At 45.1% G+C, this 22974-nt stretch overlaps 1 protein-coding gene across 1 annotated transcript in view; it reads left to right on the forward strand.

Annotated features, from left to right (window-relative positions):
* Positions 1–21262, forward strand: part of EXOC3L1 (exocyst complex component 3 like 1) — a 434251-nt gene extending 412989 nt beyond the window's left edge. The window contains exons 12-13 of the mRNA XM_030203745.1: positions 15271–15395; positions 18521–21262. Coding sequence (XP_030059605.1) covers positions 15271–15395; positions 18521–18707 — 312 coding nt within the window. The 3' untranslated portion in view covers positions 18708–21262. The remainder of the gene's footprint in view (positions 1–15270; positions 15396–18520) is intronic.
* The last annotated feature ends 1712 nt before the right edge of the window (positions 21263–22974 follow it).

Raw genomic sequence — 22974 nt, forward strand, 5'->3', positions numbered from 1 at the left:
TCTCCCATCTGAGATCCCCACCCCAGTCCCCTTCTCCCCTCCCCCTCCCCTGTCTGAGATCCCCACCCCAGTCCCCTTCTCCCCTCCCCTTTTCCCCTCTGAACACCCCCACCTGAGTCCCTTTCGCCCCTCTCCTTCCCCACCTCAGTCCCGTTCTCACTACTGTCTGAATCGACGAAGCAGCATTGCAGGCAGCGCCTCGTCTGCCCTGCTGCTTGTAAAAAAATCAAATCTCCTTCTCCTCGTCTTGACGTCTTGACGTCGACTCGGGCCTTCCAATCAATCACTATGTCCCGCCCGCCCTCACGGAAGTTACCTTAGAGGAGGGCGGGACATAGTGATTGATTGGAAGGCCTGAATTGACGTCAAGACGAGGAGAAGGAGAGATTTGATTTTTTCACAAGCAGCAGGGCAGACGAGGCGCTGCCTGCGATGCTGGTTCGCCGATTTTTGTTTAAAGGAGGCAGCGGGAGCGGAACACCCCCCATCCACTGGCACCCAGGGCGGACCGCCCCCACCGCCCCCCCCCTTGGTACACCACTGCTTAGCACAAAGCATACATTGTGAACAAAAAATTTTACAGTATTGTGAAAATTCATATGCTGTGAATATTCTTGTCACTATTGTCACCATCCCTTCTGCTGAGACATGGCTCGGCCCATGGCTCACTACTGCAGCATAACAAAACAAATATTTTTGGTAATATATATTTATTTTCAGTAGATAGGTAAATATCATCTACCAGAGTGGCTCGTTTATCTACTCAAGATTGTTTTTCTTTTTCTGGGGACACCTGCTGCATCTGGCGTAGCAATACCAGATATGAACAAATCGCCCGACACAGGCCGTGTTTCGCCCACCAAGGGCTGCGTTAGGGGCTACAATGAACAAACATATTCAAATTATAATAAATGAAATATAAAATGTAAAATACATAAAATATTATATTTTAAAAATGAGCCAATAAAAAGTACCAATAATAAAATATTAATCATATATATATATATATATATATATATATATATATATATATATATATATATATATATATATATATAAAAATATAAATCATCAAACATATAAATGGTGAGTGACCGTACTCACCCGCAAATGCGCAGTAGAGACTTCCCTCTCTGTCCCGCCCCCGCATCAATATGTGATGACAGGGGCGGGACAGAGAGGGAAACTGCGCGAAGGGGAGGGAGGGAACCACCGACGTTGCTACTGCTCCCCCCGAGGTTGCCGCTACCACTCCCCCCATCTGGAGTCGCTACCGCCGCCCCCCCTCCACCCGGCCCGAGCACTCTCTTCGGTATTGAACTTACATCGCCGACACGCAGCAGGCAGATCAGCTGAGCTCCCGTTGGCCTTCCTTCCCTGTCTGTGTCCCGCCCTCGCCGACGTTACGTCACACGAGGGCGGGACACAGGCAGAGAAGGAAGGCTGACGGGAGCTCTGCTGATCTGCATGCTGTGTTTCGGCGACGTAAGTTCAATAGCGAAGAGAGGGCCCGGGCTGGGTGGAGGGGTGGCGGCGGCGGCAACTCCGGGGGGGGGGGGGCCTTGGAAAAACCCCATACTAGCCCGTTTTAACGGGCTCAACGGCTAGTATATATATAAAAAAACATAGACATAGATCAATAATATGGGATATTTACTAAAAGTGTCATTTGATATGCATAGAAAGTATACCAAAACATATAAATAAGCACATCGCAAAATACACTATCGAATGTAAAACTATATATCTACTATAATAAAACTCACCCTCAACATTCTGAAGACATCGTTCTGAAGTCACTCAGTCACTTCCTGAAGGGTTCGTCAGTTCATGGTGGTGAAGCCACAACACTGACCATGTCTCTCTGCCCCGCCCTCGCATGACAGACCAATCAGAAAAAACACCCTCAACGTTCTGAAACACAAAGGACCATCACAAAACCGTTCCCAGGCAACGCTAGGCGACGTAACACGGACCTGTCAGAGGAAACTACGTGGCAATAAGGGAGGAGCATTCATCAGCAGAATGGCTCATTATCTGTGCAGCACCACCGCTTGAACGAGAGAAGAATATTCCTGCTGTGGGTATGTGCAAAAATAGACCGGGGGGGGGGGGGGGGTAGAAATTTTTAAATGCCTAATGCCGGTACTGAAGAGTGCCAGAGGGCCTATAGCACAGACTATATTTGGGTTCGCTTGATGTGGAGTCGGTGGAGCCGGAGAACAGCGTGCCCCTCACCATCTGGGATGTAGGCGAACAGGACAAGCTGCGGCCCAGCTGGAAGGATTACCCGCTACCCAGCCAGCAGCAAACAGCGCGTGTTTCCCTACTCCTTCCCTGCCTAGGAATCGCTGGAGACTGACTAACGAAACAACCGCACACCAACGCACCACCTCCATCATTCGAAAGGCATCCACTCTTTCAACAGAAAAAACTAATAATACAAAACAAACAAAGAATACCCGGTTTCATACGCGGCTGCAGGTAACTCCCCACCCCCTTCCTCTTTCCCTTTTGCCGAAGCAGCCAAAGATGTGCCCAAACATCCCCAGCCTCAGGCAAGCCGTCTCCCACCTCGGGGATTCCCCGAGCACCCGGAAAAAGACGGCGCTGCTTCCTGCAGCGCATAAATGTTCCAGCATTCCCCTGCAGCCGGCATGAAATGGACCGAACATACCGGATCACCCCCCGACGGCCCGAGACCGTGCTCTTCTCCCTTCCGCCAACTTAAAACAACCATCCCCGTCCTCAGGCAAGCCGTCTCCCACCTCCAGGATGCCCAGAATCCCAGCCCAACGGAAAAAGATGGCGCTGCTTCCCACAGCACATTTCTCTTCCAGCGTTCCCCTATAGCAGCCCTGAAACGGCCAAAAAATACCGATAGACCAAGAACATGCTCCTCTACCTTCCGCCCATCTAAAACAACACTGCTGCCTCAGCACAACACAAAAAAAAACCCCGGAAAAAACAAACCACCACTCAGCAAAGGCTGACCCCCCCCTACAACCACATTTACATTTCACTAACAGAAAGACCCCCCTCCACAAACCTCCTTGACAGACAAAGCCACACACACACAATACAACAGAAACACACCCTCAAAGCCACACACCAATCCATCCCACTTTGCCAGCACAGCACAGCACATCCCCCAACCCCCCAAGCAAAAAACAAAACAAAACAAAAAAAGACACACATCAACAACCTGCACACACACCCCACCCTCACACACTCTCACACACACACACAAAATAACTCTGTGACACATACACACACACAAAAAAAAGCCACATGCTAGCGCCCGTTTCATTGGTTTCGGAAACGGGCCTTTTTTACTAGTATATATACAGTGGGGGAAATAAGTATTTGATCCCTTGCTGATTTTGTAAGTTTGCCCACTGACAAAGACATGAGCAGCCCATAATTGAAGGGTAGGTTATTGGTAACAGTGAGAGATAGCACATCACAAATTAAATCCGGAAAATCACATTGTGGAAAGTATATGAATTTATTTGCATTCTGCAGAGGGAAATAAGTATTTAATCCCTCTGGCAAACAAGACCTAATACTTGGTGGCAAAACCCTTGTTGGCAAGCACAGCGGCCAGACGTCTTCTGTAGTTGATGATGAGGTTTGCACACATGTCAGGAGGAATTTTGGTCCACTCCTCTTTGCAGATCATCTCTAAATCATTAAGAGTTCTGGGCTGTCGCTTGGCAACTCGCAGCTTCAGCTCCCTCCATAAGTTTTCAATGGGATTAAGGTCTGGTGATTGGCTAGGCCACTCCATGACCCTAATGTGCTTCTTCCTGAGCCACTCCTTTGTTGCCTTGGCTGTATGTTTTGGGTCATTGTCGTGCTGGAAGACCCAGCCACGACCCATTTTTAAGGCCCTGGCGGAGGGAAGGAGGTTGTCACTCAGAATTGTACGGTACATGGCCCCATCCATTCTCCCATTGATGCGGTGAAGTAGTCCTGTGCCCTTAGCAGAGAAACACCCCCAAAACATAACATTTCCACCTCCATGCTTGACAGTGGGGACGGTGTTCTTTGGGTCATAGGCAGCATTTCTCTTCCTCCAAACACGGCGAGTTGAGTTCATGCCAAAGAGCTCAATTTTTGTCTCATCTGACCACAGCACCTTCTCCCAATCACTCTCGGCATCATCCAAGTGTTCACTGGCAAACTTCAGACGGGCCGTCACATGTGCCTTCCGGAGCAGGGGGACCTTGCGGGCACTGCAGGATTGCAATCCGTTATGTCGTAATGTGTTACCAATGGTTTTCGTGGTGACAGTGGTCCCAGCTGCCTTGAGATCATTGACAAGTTCCCCCCTTGTAGTTGTAGGCTGATTTCTAACCTTCCTCATGATCAAGGATACCCCACGAGGTGAGATTTTGCGTGGAGCCCCAGATCTTTGTCGATTGACAGTCATTTTGTACTTCTTCCATTTTCTTACTATGGCACCAACAGTTGTCTCCTTCTCGCCCAGCGTCTTACTGATGGTTTTGTAGCCCATTCCAGCCTTGTGCAGGTGTATGATCTTGTCCCTGACATCCTTAGACAGCTCCTTGCTCTTGGCCATTTTGTAGAGGTTAGAGTCTGACTGATTCACTGAGTCTGTGGACAGGTGTCTTTCATACAGGTGACCATTGCCGACAGCTGTCTGTCATGCAGGTAACGAGTTGATTTGGAGCATCTACCTGGTCTGTAGGGGCCAGATCTCTTACTGGTTGGTGGGGGATCAAATACTTATTTCCCTCTGCAGAATGCAAATAAATTCATATACTTTCCACAATGTGATTTTCCGGATTTAATTTGTGATGTGCTATCTCTCACTGTTACCAATAACCTACCCTTCAATTATGGGCTGCTCATGTCTTTGTCAGTGGGCAAACTTACAAAATCAGCAAGGGATCAAATACTTATTTCCCCCACTGTATATAACAAGATGTTAAAAATATATCTATACATGTATATAACAAATATATATATAAGAAAATATAGTACAACAATTAAATGAAAACTGATTTAAAAATGTATCAACATGTATATTGTAACCAGGTACCTCTCTTGTGCAGCCAAGGATAGAATAATCTCCTCCAGTCACAGGCTCCTGGTACAATGAAGAAATAGATGTCCACCAGTACCTTCAGTCTTAAGGACTTTTATTCCATGCAGGTTTCTAGTACACAGTTCCAACAGCAGCATAGCACATACCAGGATTCAATACATTCTTACAGGCTCCAGTCTGTGCTCTTTATCAGTGCACAATAAACCGTAATTCAATTCCCAAGACAAACAGTTCTTTCAGTTCATCATCCCAGTTCAGTCACCAAGCAACATTTTTTACCTTCTATCCTCTTTACCTTCAGGAGAGTTCAATATTTTAGGGACTCCTTCTACCCAAGGGTTTTCCCCTGCATCAGCTTCACAATGAATTCAATACTTTTGGGACTTCCTCTCACCCAAGGAATCTCAGCCTGCTTCAGTACTTTAGGGACCTCCCTGCCCAAGGGTTTTCAGCCTGTAACTGCTTCTCACCTTCTGCTTCTCTCCCCTGAACTGAACTCAACTGGACTCAACTGCTGGGACTCCTTCCCACTTGCCTAATCAATCCCTGGCTTCAGCTACCACCACCAATCATTCTCCTTCCATTAGCTTCCTCACACCCAAACCAGCTGAGTTGAGCATTAAACTAATGAGACCAATGACGAGCTCCTGCACACAGGCTTTCCTAACTCACATTCCGCCTAGTGGCAGCCACTCTACCCAACCTGCCAACTTACACCCATGTCTTCCCCGATTGCAGCTAGGAGTCCAGTCCGGGTTCTTCATCTCACCCTCTGGCTTCTTGCCTGCAATGCCTTCTGGGACTTGTATTTCAGACTGAAACTGCCTTAACCCAACTATCCTGGAGGTGACTTTACCACAATATACAAAAAGTGATTTAATATAACATAACAGCAAAGCAAGGGCACTGATGTAAATGTATAAAACAAATATATTTTTGACAACACAGATTGTATGTATATAACTGGATGTAGCATATTGGCAAATAATAAAATTATAAAATAAAATAATAAAAGGACACATACCTAATTTGAAACCTTTGTGAAAGAACAACTATAAAAAAGTAAAAATGGACTTAATAAAAAAAAAACTCTAATACCAAAAATGAAGAACAGAGAAGTATAAATTGAACTGAAAAAATAATAAATAATGAAAAGATAAATAGAAAAACAAAAAAATATTAAAAAATGAAAAAATAATAAAAAATAAATAATGAAAGTAAAATCCTCAATTGTTATATGCAAAGTGTGCTGCTTGTGATGGAATGACTGATCAAATATGAAGGAAATCCCATATTTGATCAGTCATGCCATCACAAGCAGCACACTATGACACTTAGAGGGGCACAATCAAATGTCGCTACAGCTGGCCGGAACCGTAGTATCTAAAAAGATGGCCGGCCATCTTTTTTTTTCGATAATACAGTTTAACCCGGCCAAATGCCAGAGTTCGCCGGGTTTGAGATGGCCGATTTTGTTTTTCAACGATAATGGAAAAAAATGCCAGCGATCTCAAACCCGGCGACATCCAAGGCATTTGGTCATGGGAGGAGCCAGCATTTGTAGTGCACTGGTCCCCCTCACATGCCAGAACACCAACTGGGCACCCTAGGAGTCAGTGTGGTGGACTTCAGAAAAAGCTCCCACATGCATAGCTCCCTTACTTTGGGTGCTGAGCCCCCCAACCCCCCCCCCCCCCCCCCCAAAACCCACTGCCCACAAATGTACAACACTACCGTAGCTCTTAGGGGTGAAAGGGGCAACTACATGTGGGTACAGTGGGTTTTGCAGGGCTTCCACTTACCAGCACAAGTGTTACAGGTGGGGGTGGGGGGTGGGCCTGTGTCAGCCTGCCTTAAGTGCACTGCGGTACCCACTAAAAGTGCTCCAGGGACCTGCATACACGCAGGCCTCTAGGACTTGTTGCTGCTGTAGAACCTTGGCACACCAGTTGACACCTGAAGACTAATCTCTTTGAAAAAGTCCTTTATTGGAATAAGCATGCTTACTCACAGTTAACTGCAGATCAGAGGTTGTGCCCCACTGGCAAAGAGTCTCCCTGGTACTGAGATGAGCAGTAGGTCAGAGCTGGCAGAATGGTGTGCAATGCTCTCTTTCAGCAACATTCAAGGTAAGAACTAAGTTCTGTAACGTGGCTAACACGTGAAAGGGATCTAAAAATGGCCACTACCTCATGGACTACCGGAAACAAAACAGGGCACACTCTGACCCAGTAAGCAGGGGGAAAAGCACCATGGGAGTAGAGCCTACCGACATCGTAAGCATTTGCCACAAGCTAGTGGAATCACGGAGCCCAATACCCTACACCCACCACAATGCATTGCTGATGTGACTCTGCAGTGCGCATAACAGAAAAGGTGTCACACTCACCCGAGAGCCACATCTGAACCAGGGAAAGGCTGTCAGAGGATAGAGCACATTCTGCTGTCATGGAGGTGGGTACGGCATTTGAGGCTGGCATACAGGCTGGAAAAAAAGTTTTTAAAGTGGGTTTTTTTTGGTGGGAGGGGGTTATTGACCACTGGGGGAGTCCGGGGAGGTCATCCCCGATTCCCTCCAGTGGTCATCTGGTCAGTTGGGGCACTTTTTTGGGACCTGTTCGTGAAAAAAAAGGTAAAAAAAAAAAGACCCAAAATCGCGGTAAAAATGCCTTTTTTTGATTATCAGCTAAAGACGCCCATCTCTCCTCGGCCGGTAACCACGCCCCAGTTCCGCCTTCACCACACCTCCAACACGCCCCCCTCAACTTTACCCATTTCCACGACGGATTGCAGTTGGAAATGCCCAAAATCGGCTTTCGATTATACTGATTTGGGCGCCCATGGGAGAAAGACGCCCATCTCCCGATTTGGGTCGCAATATAGGCTTTTTCTCTTTCGATTATAAGCAGGTATGCTTCTATTTTTCCATTGCTGTGCAAAGGTATGAACAGTAGAAAAGACATACTGATTACTTGGCACATACTACGTTTACCACTTTCAGTCAAAAAAACTTCTATTAATTTAGGCAATGGTTCCTTTATTATGCTGCTACCTGCATTCTTTACTATGAACGTTTCAGAGGATAAAGGAATTAATTTTGCATCATCAAATTTTACAACTGTGCGTGATGTCTTTATTCCCAGCTATAAGGGTTATCTGAGGCAAAACATGGCTTTCAAGGCAATCATAAACTGTTTCTAGTTGCAGCACCTCCTCACCTTCAACATCTCCCATCCTTTTCAACATTTCTATTTCTTCCAAATCATCATCTCCCTTGTCCCGGACTACCAGTGGGGACTCCTTCTCTAGTCATGCTCTTGGTTCTTCCTTCCTATCTCTGCATTCCCGAGCCCAATGTCACTTCTTACCACACACATAACAACATCCTGGTTCCCTCCTAGTCTGTCTATCTCGTCCTCTACCTCTCCCTCGGTTCCCTTTAAAGTTTTGACTTGGTTGTGTCAGGTATATTTCACCAGTGCTCCCATCTGCCATTAAGATGTTGGACTTTTTCTGTTTTTTCTTTTCTTGAAAATGTGTTTCTGCATGTTTGGCATATTCAAGAAGGGAGCTGAGACGACACATGCGGTGTGTTAGCATATGTTTAGTAATGAAGCTATTAATAGATGGTAAGCACCCTTTTAAAAAGGCATTTTTAAGCTGTTGTTCATATGGCGTATCATTGTCCATATTGGACGGGGGATTTATGCCACTATGGATATCAAAGATTTCCTTTAATCTGACAAAATATGGCTCTACATTGTCTCCTTCTTGTTGAGTACATTGATTTATAACAGTCCAATTTGTTCTTGGTATAAATTTAGTTCTAATACGAGCCAGTAAATTATTTAATGCTTGGGCAAGGACAGCGTCATTATAGTTCAGTGGTCTGTTGTTACCATTGGTGGGTTGCCATTCTCCACCGATAAGGCACCAATTAGGACCAAGAATTTACCTAAGAGCTCTTTCTATTTCCACCCCATTTAACCGGTAACTTTGACATAGGTTACGAATCTGAGTTTCAAAATCCAGTGATTTAACTTTGGGGTGTGGGATACCTTCAGTGGCTTTCCTTACATCATTTAGGGACCATGGTCGGTAAACGAACATGGTATCATTTTGACCCTGTTTGAATGGAGACTTTTACTTTGCCACTCTCCTCATGATTAGTAACATAGTAGATGATGGCAGAAAAAGACCTGCATGGTCCATCCAGTCTGCCCAACAAGATAAACTCATATGTGTATACCTTACCTTGATTTGTACCTGCCTTTTTCAGGGCACAGACCGTACAAGTCTGCCCAGCAGTATTTCCCGCCTCCCAACCACCAGTCCCGCCTCCCATCACTGGCTCTAGCACAGACCCTATAAGTCTGCCCTCCACTATCCTTGCCTCCCAACCACCAACCTCTCTTCCCCCACCTACTCCGCCACCCAATTTTGGCTAAGCTTCTGAGGATCCATTCCTACTGCACAGGATTCCTTTATGCATATCCCACGCATGTTTGAATTCCATAACCGTTTTCATCTCCACCACCTCCTGCGGGAGGGCATTCCAAGCATCCACCACCCTCTCCGTGAAAAAATACTTCCTGACATCTTTTTTGAGTCTGCCCCCCTTCAATCTCATTTCATGTCCTCTCGTTCTACCGCCTTCCCATCTCCAGAAAAGATTTGTTTGCGGATTAATACCTTTCAAGTATTTGAACATCTGTATCATATCACCCCTGTTCCTCCTTTCCTCCAGGGTATACATGTTCAGGTCAGCAAGTCTCTGCTCATATGTCTTGGAACGCAAATCCCATACCATTCTTGTAGCTTTTCTTTGCACCGCTTCTATTTTTTTAACATCCTTCGCAAGGTACGGCCTCCAAAACTGAACACAATTCTCCAGTTGCGGCCTCACCAACGACTTGTACAGGGGCATCAACACTTCCTTTCTTCTGCTGATCACACCTCTCTCTATACAGCCTAGCAACCTTCTCGCTACGGCCACCGCCTTGTCACACTGTTTCATCACCTTCAGATCCTCGGATACTATCACCCCAAGATCCCTCTCCCCCTCAGTACCTATCAGACTCTCACCGCCTAACACATAAGTCTCTCGTGGGTTTCTACTCCCTAAATGCATCACTTTGCATTTCTTCGCATTGAATTTTAATTGCCAAACCTTAGACCATTCTTCTAGCTTCCTCAGATCCTTTTTCAGGTTTTCCACTCCCTCCCGGGTGTTCACTCTGTTGCAAATCTTAGTATCATCCGCAAATAGGCAAACTTTACCTTCTAACCCTTCGGCAATGTCACTCACAAATATATTGAACAGAATCAGCCCCAGCACCGATCCCTGAGGCACTCCACTACTCACCTTTCCCTCCTCCGAGCGAACTTCATTTACCACCATCCTCTGTCGTCTGTCCATCAACCAGTTCCTAATCCAATTCACCACTTCGGGACCTATCTTCAGCCCATCTAGTTTATTTAAGAGCCTCCTGTGGGGAACCGTGTAAAAAGCTTTGCTAAAATCTAAGTAGATTACGTCTATAGCACGTTGATGATTCAATTCTCCAGTTACCCAATCAAAGAATTCAATGAGATTCGTTTGGCACAATTTCCCTCTGGTAAAACCGTGTTGTCTTGGATCTTGCAACTTATTGGCTTCCAGGAAATTCACTATCCTTTCCTTCAGCATCGCTTCCATTACTTTTCCAATAACCGAAGTGAGGCTTACTGGCCTGTAGTTTCCAGCTTCTTCCCTATCACCACTTTTGTGAAGAGGGACCACCTCTGCCGTTCTCCAATCCCTCGGAACCTCTCCGGTCTCCAAGGATTTATTAAACAAATCTTTAAGAGGACCCACCAGAACCTCTCTGAGCTCCCTCAAGATTCTGGGGTGGATCCCGTCCGGTCCCAAGGCTTTGTCCACCTTTAGCTTTCCAAGTTGTTGATACACACTCTCTTCCGTGAACGGTGCTATATCCATTCCATTCTCAGGTGTACTTTTGCCAGTCCCTCGAGGCACTGGCAAAACATGGGTGGCGTAAGGCCAGCAGGACTGTACATTCCTATTTCGTTATAAACCTCACAGTCAAGTTACAGCAGATGCAACATGTTTTGAACCCAAGCTCAGAAAAGTGAGCTGTAAAAGTACAAATTCGAATCCGATGTGATAAAAGAGAAAGCCATTTAAACAAAGTGAGGCAAACCAGGCAGTTGCCTAGAAAGGCACTGGAACAACACAAAATCCTGACATGCAAGGTATATAAGAAACTAAACAACTTCATAATCTAAAAGCGCATCTAGATACACTCTTCCTGGGAATTATTTCTCTGAAATCTCAGTTACCTGGGGTACAGAACATACATAGATAAACACATTGGATATTTCACTAGACAAACATTTCTTGTACAAATGCTAATGAGGTAGATACATAGATTAGGCAAGAAATAGTCTGCAAGTCTTATGAACAAATTGGGAAATCACATCTCTGCTCTGCAGTGGAGAAAAACAAATTTGGTGTAATTTAAAGATAAAATGCAATTAAAGCAGTCGTAATTTGCACAGCCGACTAAACCCGTAAGACTTGAGAGGAAAAAAAACATAATAAAGTAACGCATTGTGTGCTGAAAATCCAGACAGCTTTTTTTTTTTCAAATCAACTGCACAAAATGTACACAAAACAGCTCTCATCAAGTAACTGAAGGCAGGGCAAGCTGTGCCAAGGCCATGCCTGTAAAAGAAATCAACAGGAAGAATGTATCTCTGCCCAGAAGCTAAGGCAGGAAAAGGTACCAGTTTTCCTGACCGCCTTGTGCTTTTGGTTTATTATTATAAAAGACTTTGACTTCTTATCCAGAGAAATAAATTTTAACAAACCCATTAATTTTTCCTTTTTTCCTGTTTTTTCCTTTTTTTTTTTCATATAAACCTCAGAAAATGCTGTCATGCACCTTTCAGTAAATCGCACAATTAAAATTCAAATGTAATGTAACAAACTCAGCTGTAAAAAGGAAAATAAAGGCTGCATTCTTGACTGACCTCTACAAAGATTAGATCAGGCAAGAAATATCTGTAAGGAAAGTTCATTCTTAAAGAAAAAGAAACTCTAATTGTGAAGTATTTTAAGCTTAGTAATAATTGACATTTCTTCAATTATTTTTTTTTCCTTTTACAAGATTGTAGGAAACACTCTTTGGGCTTCTTAGGGTTAGTGATGTCATAATTTCCTATATCTTGTAGTAACGTCTAACATGATGCAACAGTTAATTTACCATCAAATCCAAATCTCTTTTCCCATTTATTTGAATACAACACAATATCTGGACTACATTTATGCATAAACTTAGGATCTCCACAGAGAATCCCCTGCCCTTGGGACCTCATAAAGCAACAAGAAAGACACGAACAACAACCTATCTTACAACATAAATTTCCCATGGTTATGTCACTCTTTTAACATTTATTTATTTATTTATTTTATTGCATTTGTATCCCACATTTTCCCACCTATTTGCGGGCTCAGTGTGGCTTACAGTACATTGTGAATGATGGAAATACAATGTGTTACAGTACAATTATGGGTTACATTATGAGGAGTTATGGGAAGACAAAGTCAAGTCAAAACAACATTTGGAGCGTAGAAACATGAGCACAGAGTTAGTTATTCCGGTAGCCTTCTCACAGAGGCTATGGTCTTTGAGCAGATCCTACCTAGATCACAGACTTCTTTTTCACACTATAGCAGTTTCAAACAACAAAAGAGTCCACACTCGTCTGTGAGTGGGTTCCAAATCTTGGACAACTTTCTTATACTATAGCAATCAAATCAATCCCAGATTGAAAAAAAAAGAGTCCTTGCTGTAAATCTCAGTTACTAATTTAAAAGACACACTAATTAAAGGACAAACAAGACACCACATTACCAAAGTTGGTCTGATTGAGATTCGTGATACACAGAATAGAAAACCGTCACCTTCCAAGTGTCAGAAGAACTCGCCCCTTTTTACAGGATTTGGCCTGGGGGACTTTGACTGAAAGGATTTATTCAAAATCCATGTGCACAACCGTTCCGATCCTGACACAAGGAAAAGGATGTTGGTTTCCAGCTCAAAGGACCAAGCTGTTAAAAGAATTTAACCAAATATACTCACGAATCCCCAAAGGATCAAGCAGGTTTAAACACAAACAGGTTTATTGGTTTTCTTGCAAGAGAAACAAAAATCCAACATCAGTCAGGAGGTTGTCTGAACCAAAATCCCCCCCTCTGCTCTTATAAGTCTTTCCCTTGCAATGCCTATGTGCAGCTTCACAAAGGAGGCGTGGAGGGGCATAATTGAACGGCGCCAGCCATCTATATGGCCGGCGCCGCAAAAGGTGGTCCCGAACCATATTATCGAAAAAGATGGCCGGCCATCTTTCGTTTCGATAATACGGTTGGGGCCAGCCAAATGTCAGAGATGGCTGGGTTTGAGCTGGCCGGCCTCGGTTTTCGCCGATAATGGAAACCGAGGCCAGCCATCTCAAACCCGGCCAAATCCAAGGCATTTGGTCATGGGAGGGTCTAGTATTTGTAGTGCACTAGTCCCCGTGACATGCCAGGACACCAACCAGGCACCCTAGGGGGCACTTCTAAAAATTAAAAATAAAAATAGCTCCCCCCAAAACCCACTCCTCACAACTTTACACCATTACCATAGCCCTACATGTGGGTACAGTGGGTTTTGGGGGGGGTTTGGAGGGCTCCCATTTACCACCACAAGGTAGGGGGGATGGGCCTGGGTCCACCTGCCTGAAGTGCACTGCACCCACTAAAAACTGCTCCAGGGACCTGCTTACTGCTGTCATGGAGCTGGGTATGACATTTTAGGCTGGCAAAAAAATGTTTTTTTTTAATTTTTTGGGGGTGGGAGGGGGTTGGTGACCACTGGGGGAGTAAGGGGAGGTGATCCCCGATTCCCTCTGGTGGTCCTCTAGTCAATTGGGGCACTTTTTTGAGGCTTGGTCATAAAAATAAAGCCGGCCATCTTTTTTCCATTATCTGCCGAAGTCAGCCATCTCATAAGCATGCCCCCGTCCCTCCTCCCATACCCTTGCGAAACGCCCCCTTTAACTTTGGCCGGCTCTGCGACGGAAAGCAGTTGGAGCCGGCCAAAATCGGCTTTCCATTATATCGATTTCGCCGACTTCAGGAGATGGCCGGCCATATCCTGATTTGTGTTGGAAGATGGCCGGCGATCTCCTTTGAAAATAAGCTGGACAGTGTCTGTGTGTCTGTCATCAAAATTATGCTACAATACTAGACTGTTAGTAAGCTTGCCTGAGCACAAGGTCAGAGAATCTACATTTATTTAGAAATTGTAAAAATGATTAACCCTATATTAGCAAAACATTTTCCCCATACCACCATTATTGAAAGTCTTTGGCCCACCAGTGGGAGGTGAGAAGCTCATGCATTTCTCTGGCTGCTAGGGAGTCAGGGCTGAAGTATTTTCATTAAAGAAAGTCAACAGAAGGTTGCTCATCAGATTTTTCTTAAAGGTAACTCATGTTTACTTGTGCTCTGCCTTTGTCACCACTGCTGGAGTGTGGGGTTGTTGGGACCCTTCCTCCACCGGTCCACCCCGCACCATGGGGACAGCTTCTACAGAATTTGTCAATGGTGTACATTCTCAGCATTAGGTCCACTGAGAGACAAAACTGGGGCAGGGCCGCCACTGCCGGCGCCCATCCCACTCAGGCCACCGCTGCCCCCCTCTCCTCCCCACTTGGGCAATTGCTGCCCACCCCACCCCCTTACCGTCCTGCTTCTCCCTCAGTCTGTCACTCTCCTATGTGTGCCGGGACCTGGGTTATTGCATTAAAGCAATCACCTGGGTCCTGACACATTAGAGAAGGAGAGGGACAGACCCTGGCGCCGGGCCCCCCTGGGAGGCCGGGCCTGGGGAATCATACTTCTCCCCTCTCAGCAACCCTGCTCAGCAATTCCTAAAATGTAGGAAGGCCCAAAGAAGGAGATCCAGTTGCAGCTGCTCCTGAATCTTCTGAGATAGACCTTCCCACTGTGAGGAAGCTTTATGAAATCTTTGCTTAGGGGCCCTCAAATTCAGTTTATTCCACAGAGGTGAAAAGTGGATATAAGGGTGCTGTTTATGAATATCTTTGTTGTGGTTGTATTATTTTTTTTCTGTTCCTTTCTGTAGGGCCTGGATGAGACTGAGCAGAGCGTAGGAGTTATTCTTGCCCTCCAAGAACTGATCCGCCTGAAGGACCCTTCTCTGCTCACTCTAGAAGTTTCAGGGTTTGTAACAAAGTACCCAGATATCAGGTAACGTATTTTTCTTAGACATTAATGCCCCAACAAATCGGAGAATACATTGTGATTTCCATGTTGGTGCCAATAACCACTTCCTTATGAGGCAATACTTCAAAATTTTACAAGTTAATATTCAGAAATCATTTACTAAACAATGTTAGAAAGCTTCCCATTCACAAAACAATACTCTAGTATAAGGTACTCTTTCAAAGTTACTTCCTTAAATGGTAATAAGTATTAAGGAAATACCTACATAACTAGTATCCATAACTTCTCTGTGGTAGTATTTAACCCTGTTTGTATTACCAAAGCAACTTAAAAAATCAACCCAGTTGTGCAAGTACAGATATAGCGGAATTAGTAAAGGTTTAAAGAAGAGCGACCAAAATGATAAAGGGGATGGAACTCCTCTCGTATGAGGAAAGGCTAAAGAGGTTAGGGCTGTTTAGCTTGGAAAAGAGACGGATGAGGGGAGATATGATTGAGGTCTACAAAATCCTGAGTGGTGTAGAATGAGTAGAAGTAAATCAATTGTTTACTCGTTCCAAAAGTACAAAGACTAGGGGACACTCAAAGAAGTTACATGGAAATACTTTTAAAACAAATGAATAAAACTCAATGAATAGTTAAGCTCTGGAACTCTTTGCCGGAGGATGTGGTAACAGTGGTTGGTGTATCTGGATTTTAAAAAGGTATTGAGGCAGACATGGGAAGCAACTGCTTGCCCTGGGATTTGTAGTATGGAGTGTTGCCACAATTTGGGCTTCTGCCAGGTACTTGTGACCTGGCTTGGCCAGTGTTTGGAAAACAGGATACTAGGCTAGATGGACCATTGGTCTGACCCAGTATGACTACTCTTATGTTCTTATGTACACAGTTATTTAAACCAGTCCATTAACATGGAAACGGCTTCCAAATTTGGCAGAGTAAATGGGCCTTCTAGTCATTACCTGCACTTTGGAGTGGAGTAGCCTAGTGGTTAGTACAGTGCACGTTGATTCTGGGGAGCTGGGTTTGATTCTCACTGCAGCTCCTTGTGACTCTGGGCAAGTCACTTAACCCTCCATTGCCCTAGGTACAAATAAGTACCTGTATATAATATGTAAACCACTTTGAATGTAGTTGCAAAAAACACAGAAGGGCAGTATATCAAGTCCCATTTCCCTTTGTACTGCTATGGATTTACAGCCTGCTTCACTAACACTGTGGATTCTTTGGGATTCGTATTAGGTAAATGAGACCTTTATTAGAGGTTCTAAAATCTACAATGATTAAGATATATACAATGATTAAATCATCTAACTAAAAGAAAGCTATAAGACAGATATATACATATTATACATACAACATCACTGGTCAGGAATTTCAGGCCCTTATCTCATCAGCCAGGAGGCCCATTGCAGCGAAAGCCCGAAGTCTCTTTATGACCAGGAACAGTCTTTTCTGTGTGATGCGTCCATCCACAGATGAGCCTCAGAACTCTGCTGCAACAAGCCCCCCTTTTTATTAAGCTAAAGCTTATTTTCAGAGCCAAGGAAAATTACAGGAATGTACATGAGGATGCAGTCACACGCTCTCAGTTCAGGTAAAAACAAACCACTGGCCAGATGGCTTATCTCCTGAACTTCAAGCATACACTGCCTCCCTCCTGCACAAGCTGGCTTTAGAGATGTGCCTTATCTTCTACATTCCAACTTATTTTCACACAATCAAAGTTAAACAATCATTTTTAAACAGAATTACTTCTAATCACAAATACAGACCCTGAGTGCACTTGTTGGTCAAGGCAGATAGAGTTGAAAAGCAATCGCTAAAATCCTTTTTATTACACCCTTCTCTTCCCCCTCATATTCTTTCTTTGCATACTTATTAGTCATACCAACCTATGACATTGAAGGAAAATAGTGCATATCTATTTGTACTATAGCAAATAATGAGTGTTTCTATGGTGGGGGTTTAATCCAGCAGATTCCATATTCTGTGTTTTAGACTTTCAGATTATTCGGATCTAGCTTTGGGCTGTGGTACCATAAGCCATTATTTGCAACTGTATAGTTTCTTCTCTATTTACAACCTCCTCTCATCTAGTACAGCCATTACAGCAAAGGTCCTTGGCCAGGGCGCCACAGATTTTGCCTCCTTGTGGAAGACGGTATCTGTGCACCATGAATCTGGCCAGTAAATATTGCAATTGCAGCCTCTAGAGCATCTCCAACCCCAGCAGAAACCAGACGCAAGAATCAAAGCCAGGTCTGCCACAAAGGCCAGCATTTTGCCACTGAGTTATGATGTCATTCTCTTTATTTCTTTGATTCACTCTCTTGCTCTGTGTCCCACTATTCTCTCTGTAATCTTGCTTCCTGATACACCTACTCTGACCTACTCTTAGTTAATACACACACACTGTTTCCTGCTGTGCACCTAATTCTCAAATGCACTGTTATATGTGTTTTTACATCCTGGGCACCCCCCCCGCTTGCTATATGCATGAGCGTGTTATACCATTTATTTTACATTTTACTCTGGCTCTCTCCCTTCTCCATGCAAGTTCTGTTTCTGTCTCTTTAATCCCCCTTCTCTCCTGCATCTCCCCCTCTCCCTACCCCCCTTACTTCTCTAGCTGTACTGCTGTACTAGCAGTGATCCACACAGGTAGTCTTCTGCCAGTATTGGGGCCTTTGTTCTGACACAACTTCCTGTTGCATCAGAGCAAAGGCCCTGATGCTGGTGGAAGACTGCCTCTGTGGATCGCTGCTGTACAGCTAGAGACCATAAAAAGTAAGGAGGACTGGGGGTAGGGAGAGAAGGGGAAATGTAGGAATTGTGGGGAGGGAGGGGTGTTCAGAGAAACAGAAACCAGAGCAGGATTCATGTGGAGAGGAAAGTGGAGAGGGGAGAGTGGGAGAGATTTGGGAAAAGACCCCGTTGCCAGCACATTTATCAGATGTTTATTCTTACATGTTCACACAACATATGTGCATTATACATGTGCACACATTATATGTGTGAAAATATGGTAAATGGCATTGAAGGAGAAGAAAGTGTATGTATGTATTAACTTATGAAGCAGATAGCAATAAAATTTCTTTCCATGGGTAGGACCACCACCTTCTGTCTGATTTCCTTTTTTGTTCCAGTGATGAACATATCTCTGTCCTGCTGGAGATCCGAGGTGATGTTTCCAAAGAAATCCACAATTTGATTTTGGAGATGATGCAGCAGAATACTTCGTCCCTGCCGGAGAATTACCATTCCGTTTTTACCAATATCCTGGTTCCTGCTCGTGTGCTCCCATTCTGCCTTCGTACGGGCAAGTGTGCCTGATTAAATCCAAACTGCTAAAATTAACCAGGGAGGCAACAGAAGAAGCTGGATGCTCTTTGAGGGTCTCACAATGCCTTTGTTTTTATGCTGAAGCCCAAGTTGATTTGTTCAGTTGGACTGCCACCGTATTTAATGAATGCATCTAACTGACCTATTTCCTAATCTTCAGAAGCTGTGATTATTGCCAAATTCTTGGCAGACAGAAAACTGATCATGGAATCTAAAGAACAGATTTAGGGGGCCTATTTAGTAAGCTGCATTGGCTGTTAATGCAGCAGTTAACATGCGCTAAGAGCATGGATGTCATGTTAAGAGTTAATGCATGCTAACAGCAGCTGTTAACAGTTAAAGCAGAACAGAGAGTGGACTAGGTGGAGATAATTACTATGCATTGACTATTAATGGGGTCAGTATCATGGTGCAGTTAACTGCATTGAATTATATGCAATGTACTTAATGTGCAGTGATGCCATTTTCTGTGTGTCCACTGAATGGGAAACTGCTGGGGATGCCCCAAACAGAAAGAGTCCTCAGAGGTTTCTCAGATACTATGTGTTAATTTTGGCAATTGATGCTTGGTAAATGCTGCTAATCTTACATCATTTTAGTAAACAGGACCCTCCTAAAAATGGACAATAGTAGAAGCAACTTCAAGACACTGCAAGAAAATCACAGAATCTGGGAATATAGCACTTGCTTGAGATAACAGAACAGATCAAGACAAATGTTTCCCTTGTGAGGTCATTTTCTAGTTTGGGCAGAAGTATTTTTTTCTATAGATAAGCAGAATTAGTCAGCAACAAACTGGTGATGTTATCTGACAGCACCATGGAAAGATTAGCTGTCCTAGAGCTCAGAAAAAAAAAAATAAAGGTTGTTCTAAGCATGTGCTAGCACCAGTGCTTGTCAATCTTTTTATGCCTGTGCCCCATGATAGCGGCCAGATAAGCTGTTTGACCCCCAGGTGATGCAGAGTAATGATGCACCTATGGAGAGCACACCTGGGGCATGACCCCAAATGTGGGTTTTGTGATACCATTTGGGGTCCTGACCCACACTTTGAGAAACTCTGTGCTAGCCACACCCCACCACTGACCCTGCCCTTGTTCTGTCCACCCTGCCTAACAGCTGGGTCTTTTTCTAGTCTCTGCTTAAAAATGTATTCCTTTTCTTTTTAATTTACTACTCCAAATCCTCTATGATGAATACACATGAAACACCTGGTAGGAACTACTGAACCCAGCACTCAAAGATCAGTCACCTTCCCAGGATAGATACAAAGTCCCTTTTTCACTGACCACATGGGATCTCGGAGATCCCCTTCTCCTGGCAGCAAACCCCTTCAGGCCATTTCTCCCTCCCTTTCAGCATGAGAGATCACTGCTAAACCTCCACATGAGTAGAAGGCTTCTGAGTAGTGACAACAGTAGCTTGGGCCTAGTGACTCCTTGTGGGCCCACGCCCAAGGTGGCCTACAATGCTGGTTCCCAGGTCGCCTCCGGAGAAGTGGCAAGCAATACTGCGGTCTGGAATATCTCTCTACACAGTAACCCTCCTGCATGGGTTCAAGGGGCTCCCCTGAACTACAGCATGCATGTTGTCTTGGGTTCCTTGGCCCACTCTGCTCTGCCTATGAAGGTGTAGCAGCATTCTTCTTCTGTACAGGCCAACATCAGGGCCTTAACTGCTCCCCCCCCTCCCCAATCTCAGACTGGTAAGGAGTACCAGGGTCCTGAAGCTTAGATGGAGTGCCAATCATTTCCTGCAGCAAAAGCCAGAGTGGGATCTGGCCATTTGGCACCACAAAGCAGATGACTCGTCCCTGCCACAAGGCATGCTAATCATCTGTGCACCCTCTTCTTATTCTGTGCTCCATGCATGCTACTAACATTGCTATTAAGAAGCGCTGTAGTTCTAGCACTAAAATAGAGCACCAAGTCATCAGGACTGTGATTCTCCTACAGCTGTACATCAGCACCAGAACTTGCCTTGGTCATTTGGTACTCTCCTCACTCTCACCCTCGCTCTTGCTGTCCGTTACAATCTAACCAAAAACACAAGCAAACAGGGAACGCCTCCACGTAGAAAACTCCAACCAAATCAGAGTAGAGGATAGGCAATGGACACTCCACCACAGAAGCTGGTGCTGAAAAGATGCTTTATTCAGTGTTTATACAGTAGGACCCAACACAGTCTGTGTTTCAGTGCAATACAACGCCATCCTCAGGAGTCACAATGATATTCAGACAGTGACTGTCCAAAAAGCTCCATTTGGAAAAAAGGTCAAACAGCATTGCCTGAAGGTGTCAGCAAAATGTCAGAAGGTTACAGTCTAACACACTCCATCAATAGATAGAAACCTCTCAAACAGGAAAGTTTTCAGTCTTTTGCGAAATACCAAGCAATCAGGTTGACCCTTGAGTGAGTTCCACCACTTAGCACCTTGGTATCTAAAGTCTGCAGAGTGAACTGACTTATAGCACACTCTCTTGCAATCTGGAAGATGAAGTCTAAGGTAGTCCCTAAAGCCAGAGGTTATATTACGTAGGGCAATAGGTCTGCATTTAATCCAATGTAATGCCATATAATATTTGAAAGACAAAAACACATACCGTATTTTTCGGACTATAAGACGCACTTTTTTCCCCCAAAATTTGGGAGGAAAATGGGGGGTGCGTCTTATAGTCCGAAGGTAGATTTGGCTGGCTGGCCGCCCGCCCTCCGAGTTCGGGATCACCCTCCCCCCGGCCCTGTCACCACTTCTCCCTACTCACGTCACGCGATCTTCCCTGGTGGTCTAGTGACGTCGGGGCAGGAAAGAGCCCCCTTTTTCATGCCCAGTGCGCTGCTCTCCATCCTCCTGTATGCAGCCTGACAGTCTCGGCGAGATTCAAAATGGCCGCCGAGACTTCAATTCTCTGCACCAGTACTGAATCTAATGTCCTCTGCCTCTGGAGGGGGGACAGTGGCAGCAGCAACCTCAGGCTCAGTAAGAGGAAGGGAAGAGGGGGAGATGCTTGGTACAGGGGGAAAGGAGATGCTGGACTTTTGTGGGAGTAGGAAAAGAAAAGGGAGATACTGGACTGTTGGGGGATGGGAGCTGGACTGTTGAGGATGAAGGGAGGGAAAAGGGAGATGCTGGACTGTAGGGGAAGAGAAGAAAGATGCAGAGCTATAGGGGTGGGTTGGTATAAGGCCTTGATCTGCTGAGAGAGGGGGGCACATAGTTGAAGTTTCACCTAGGGTGTTGGATACCCTTGGGCAGGCCCTGATTGCTATTGCTGTTGTGCTCAACTTTTTCCATTCAGCCACTCCATTCACATCTGTAGGAGGAAGTAAGGGCTGGAAAAGACAGAAGGAGAGAGCATGGAGGGAGGACAGAACCTGAATGAGAGCATGGAGGGAGGCCCAGGGCCTGAAAGAGAGAGCACAAGGAGGCTCAGGACTTGAAAGAGACAGCATGGAGGGAGGCCTGGGGCTTGGAGGAGAGAACATGGTGGTGGGGTGTACAGCCAGCCCTCCCTGTCCTCCCCTCCTGGGTGGCCCACATTCCCCTTTTCCCTCCTTACCCACCCTTCATTCAACATCTCTTCCCATCCCATGCCCAGCATTACCCCTTCTGCCGCCACTGCCCTACCTGTTCCCTGGCCCAAGTTGCATTTAGACGCAGCCCCAGTGCAGGGCCTTTAAATACAGGCACACATTCAAGCATTGCTGCATCCCAATGTCTCTTTCTCTCCAACACTTCCTGTTGCATAGAGAGAATGGGGCATAGCAAAGCATGAGTGTGGGACTGTTTTAAATACCCCATGCCAGTATTGCATTTACTTGCAACTAGGGTTGGGGAATAGGTAGGGCAATGGTGGCAGGGCAGAGGGGGAAATTTGGGACATGAGTTGGAGAGGTGGGGAAGGGGAGTGGAGATGCTGTTCACCTGATCCCCCCCCCCCCCCCCCCCAAATGCTGCCAACATATGCAGATGCTTAGTTTTCTTAGTGGCAGGGCCAGACGTAGTGGGGTGGGGGAAGGCCTGGAGGAGAAAACTATATTGATGTACAGTGGGGGAAATAAGTATTTGATCCCTTGCTGATTTTGTAAGTTTGCCCACTGACAAAGACATGAGCAGCCCATAATTGAAGGGTAGGTTATTGGTAACAGTGAGAGATAGCACATCACAAATTAAATCCGGAAGTATATCAAGGTATGTTTGGAAACTGCTTTCAATCAAGCCTGTGGCACTCAATACGTTTAGAAAAACTACTGTCTT

The sequence above is a fragment of the Microcaecilia unicolor genome, chromosome 5 (assembly GCF_901765095.1).
Source record: "Microcaecilia unicolor chromosome 5, aMicUni1.1, whole genome shotgun sequence".
In the NCBI taxonomy this organism is placed as follows: Eukaryota; Metazoa; Chordata; class Amphibia; order Gymnophiona; family Siphonopidae; genus Microcaecilia; species Microcaecilia unicolor.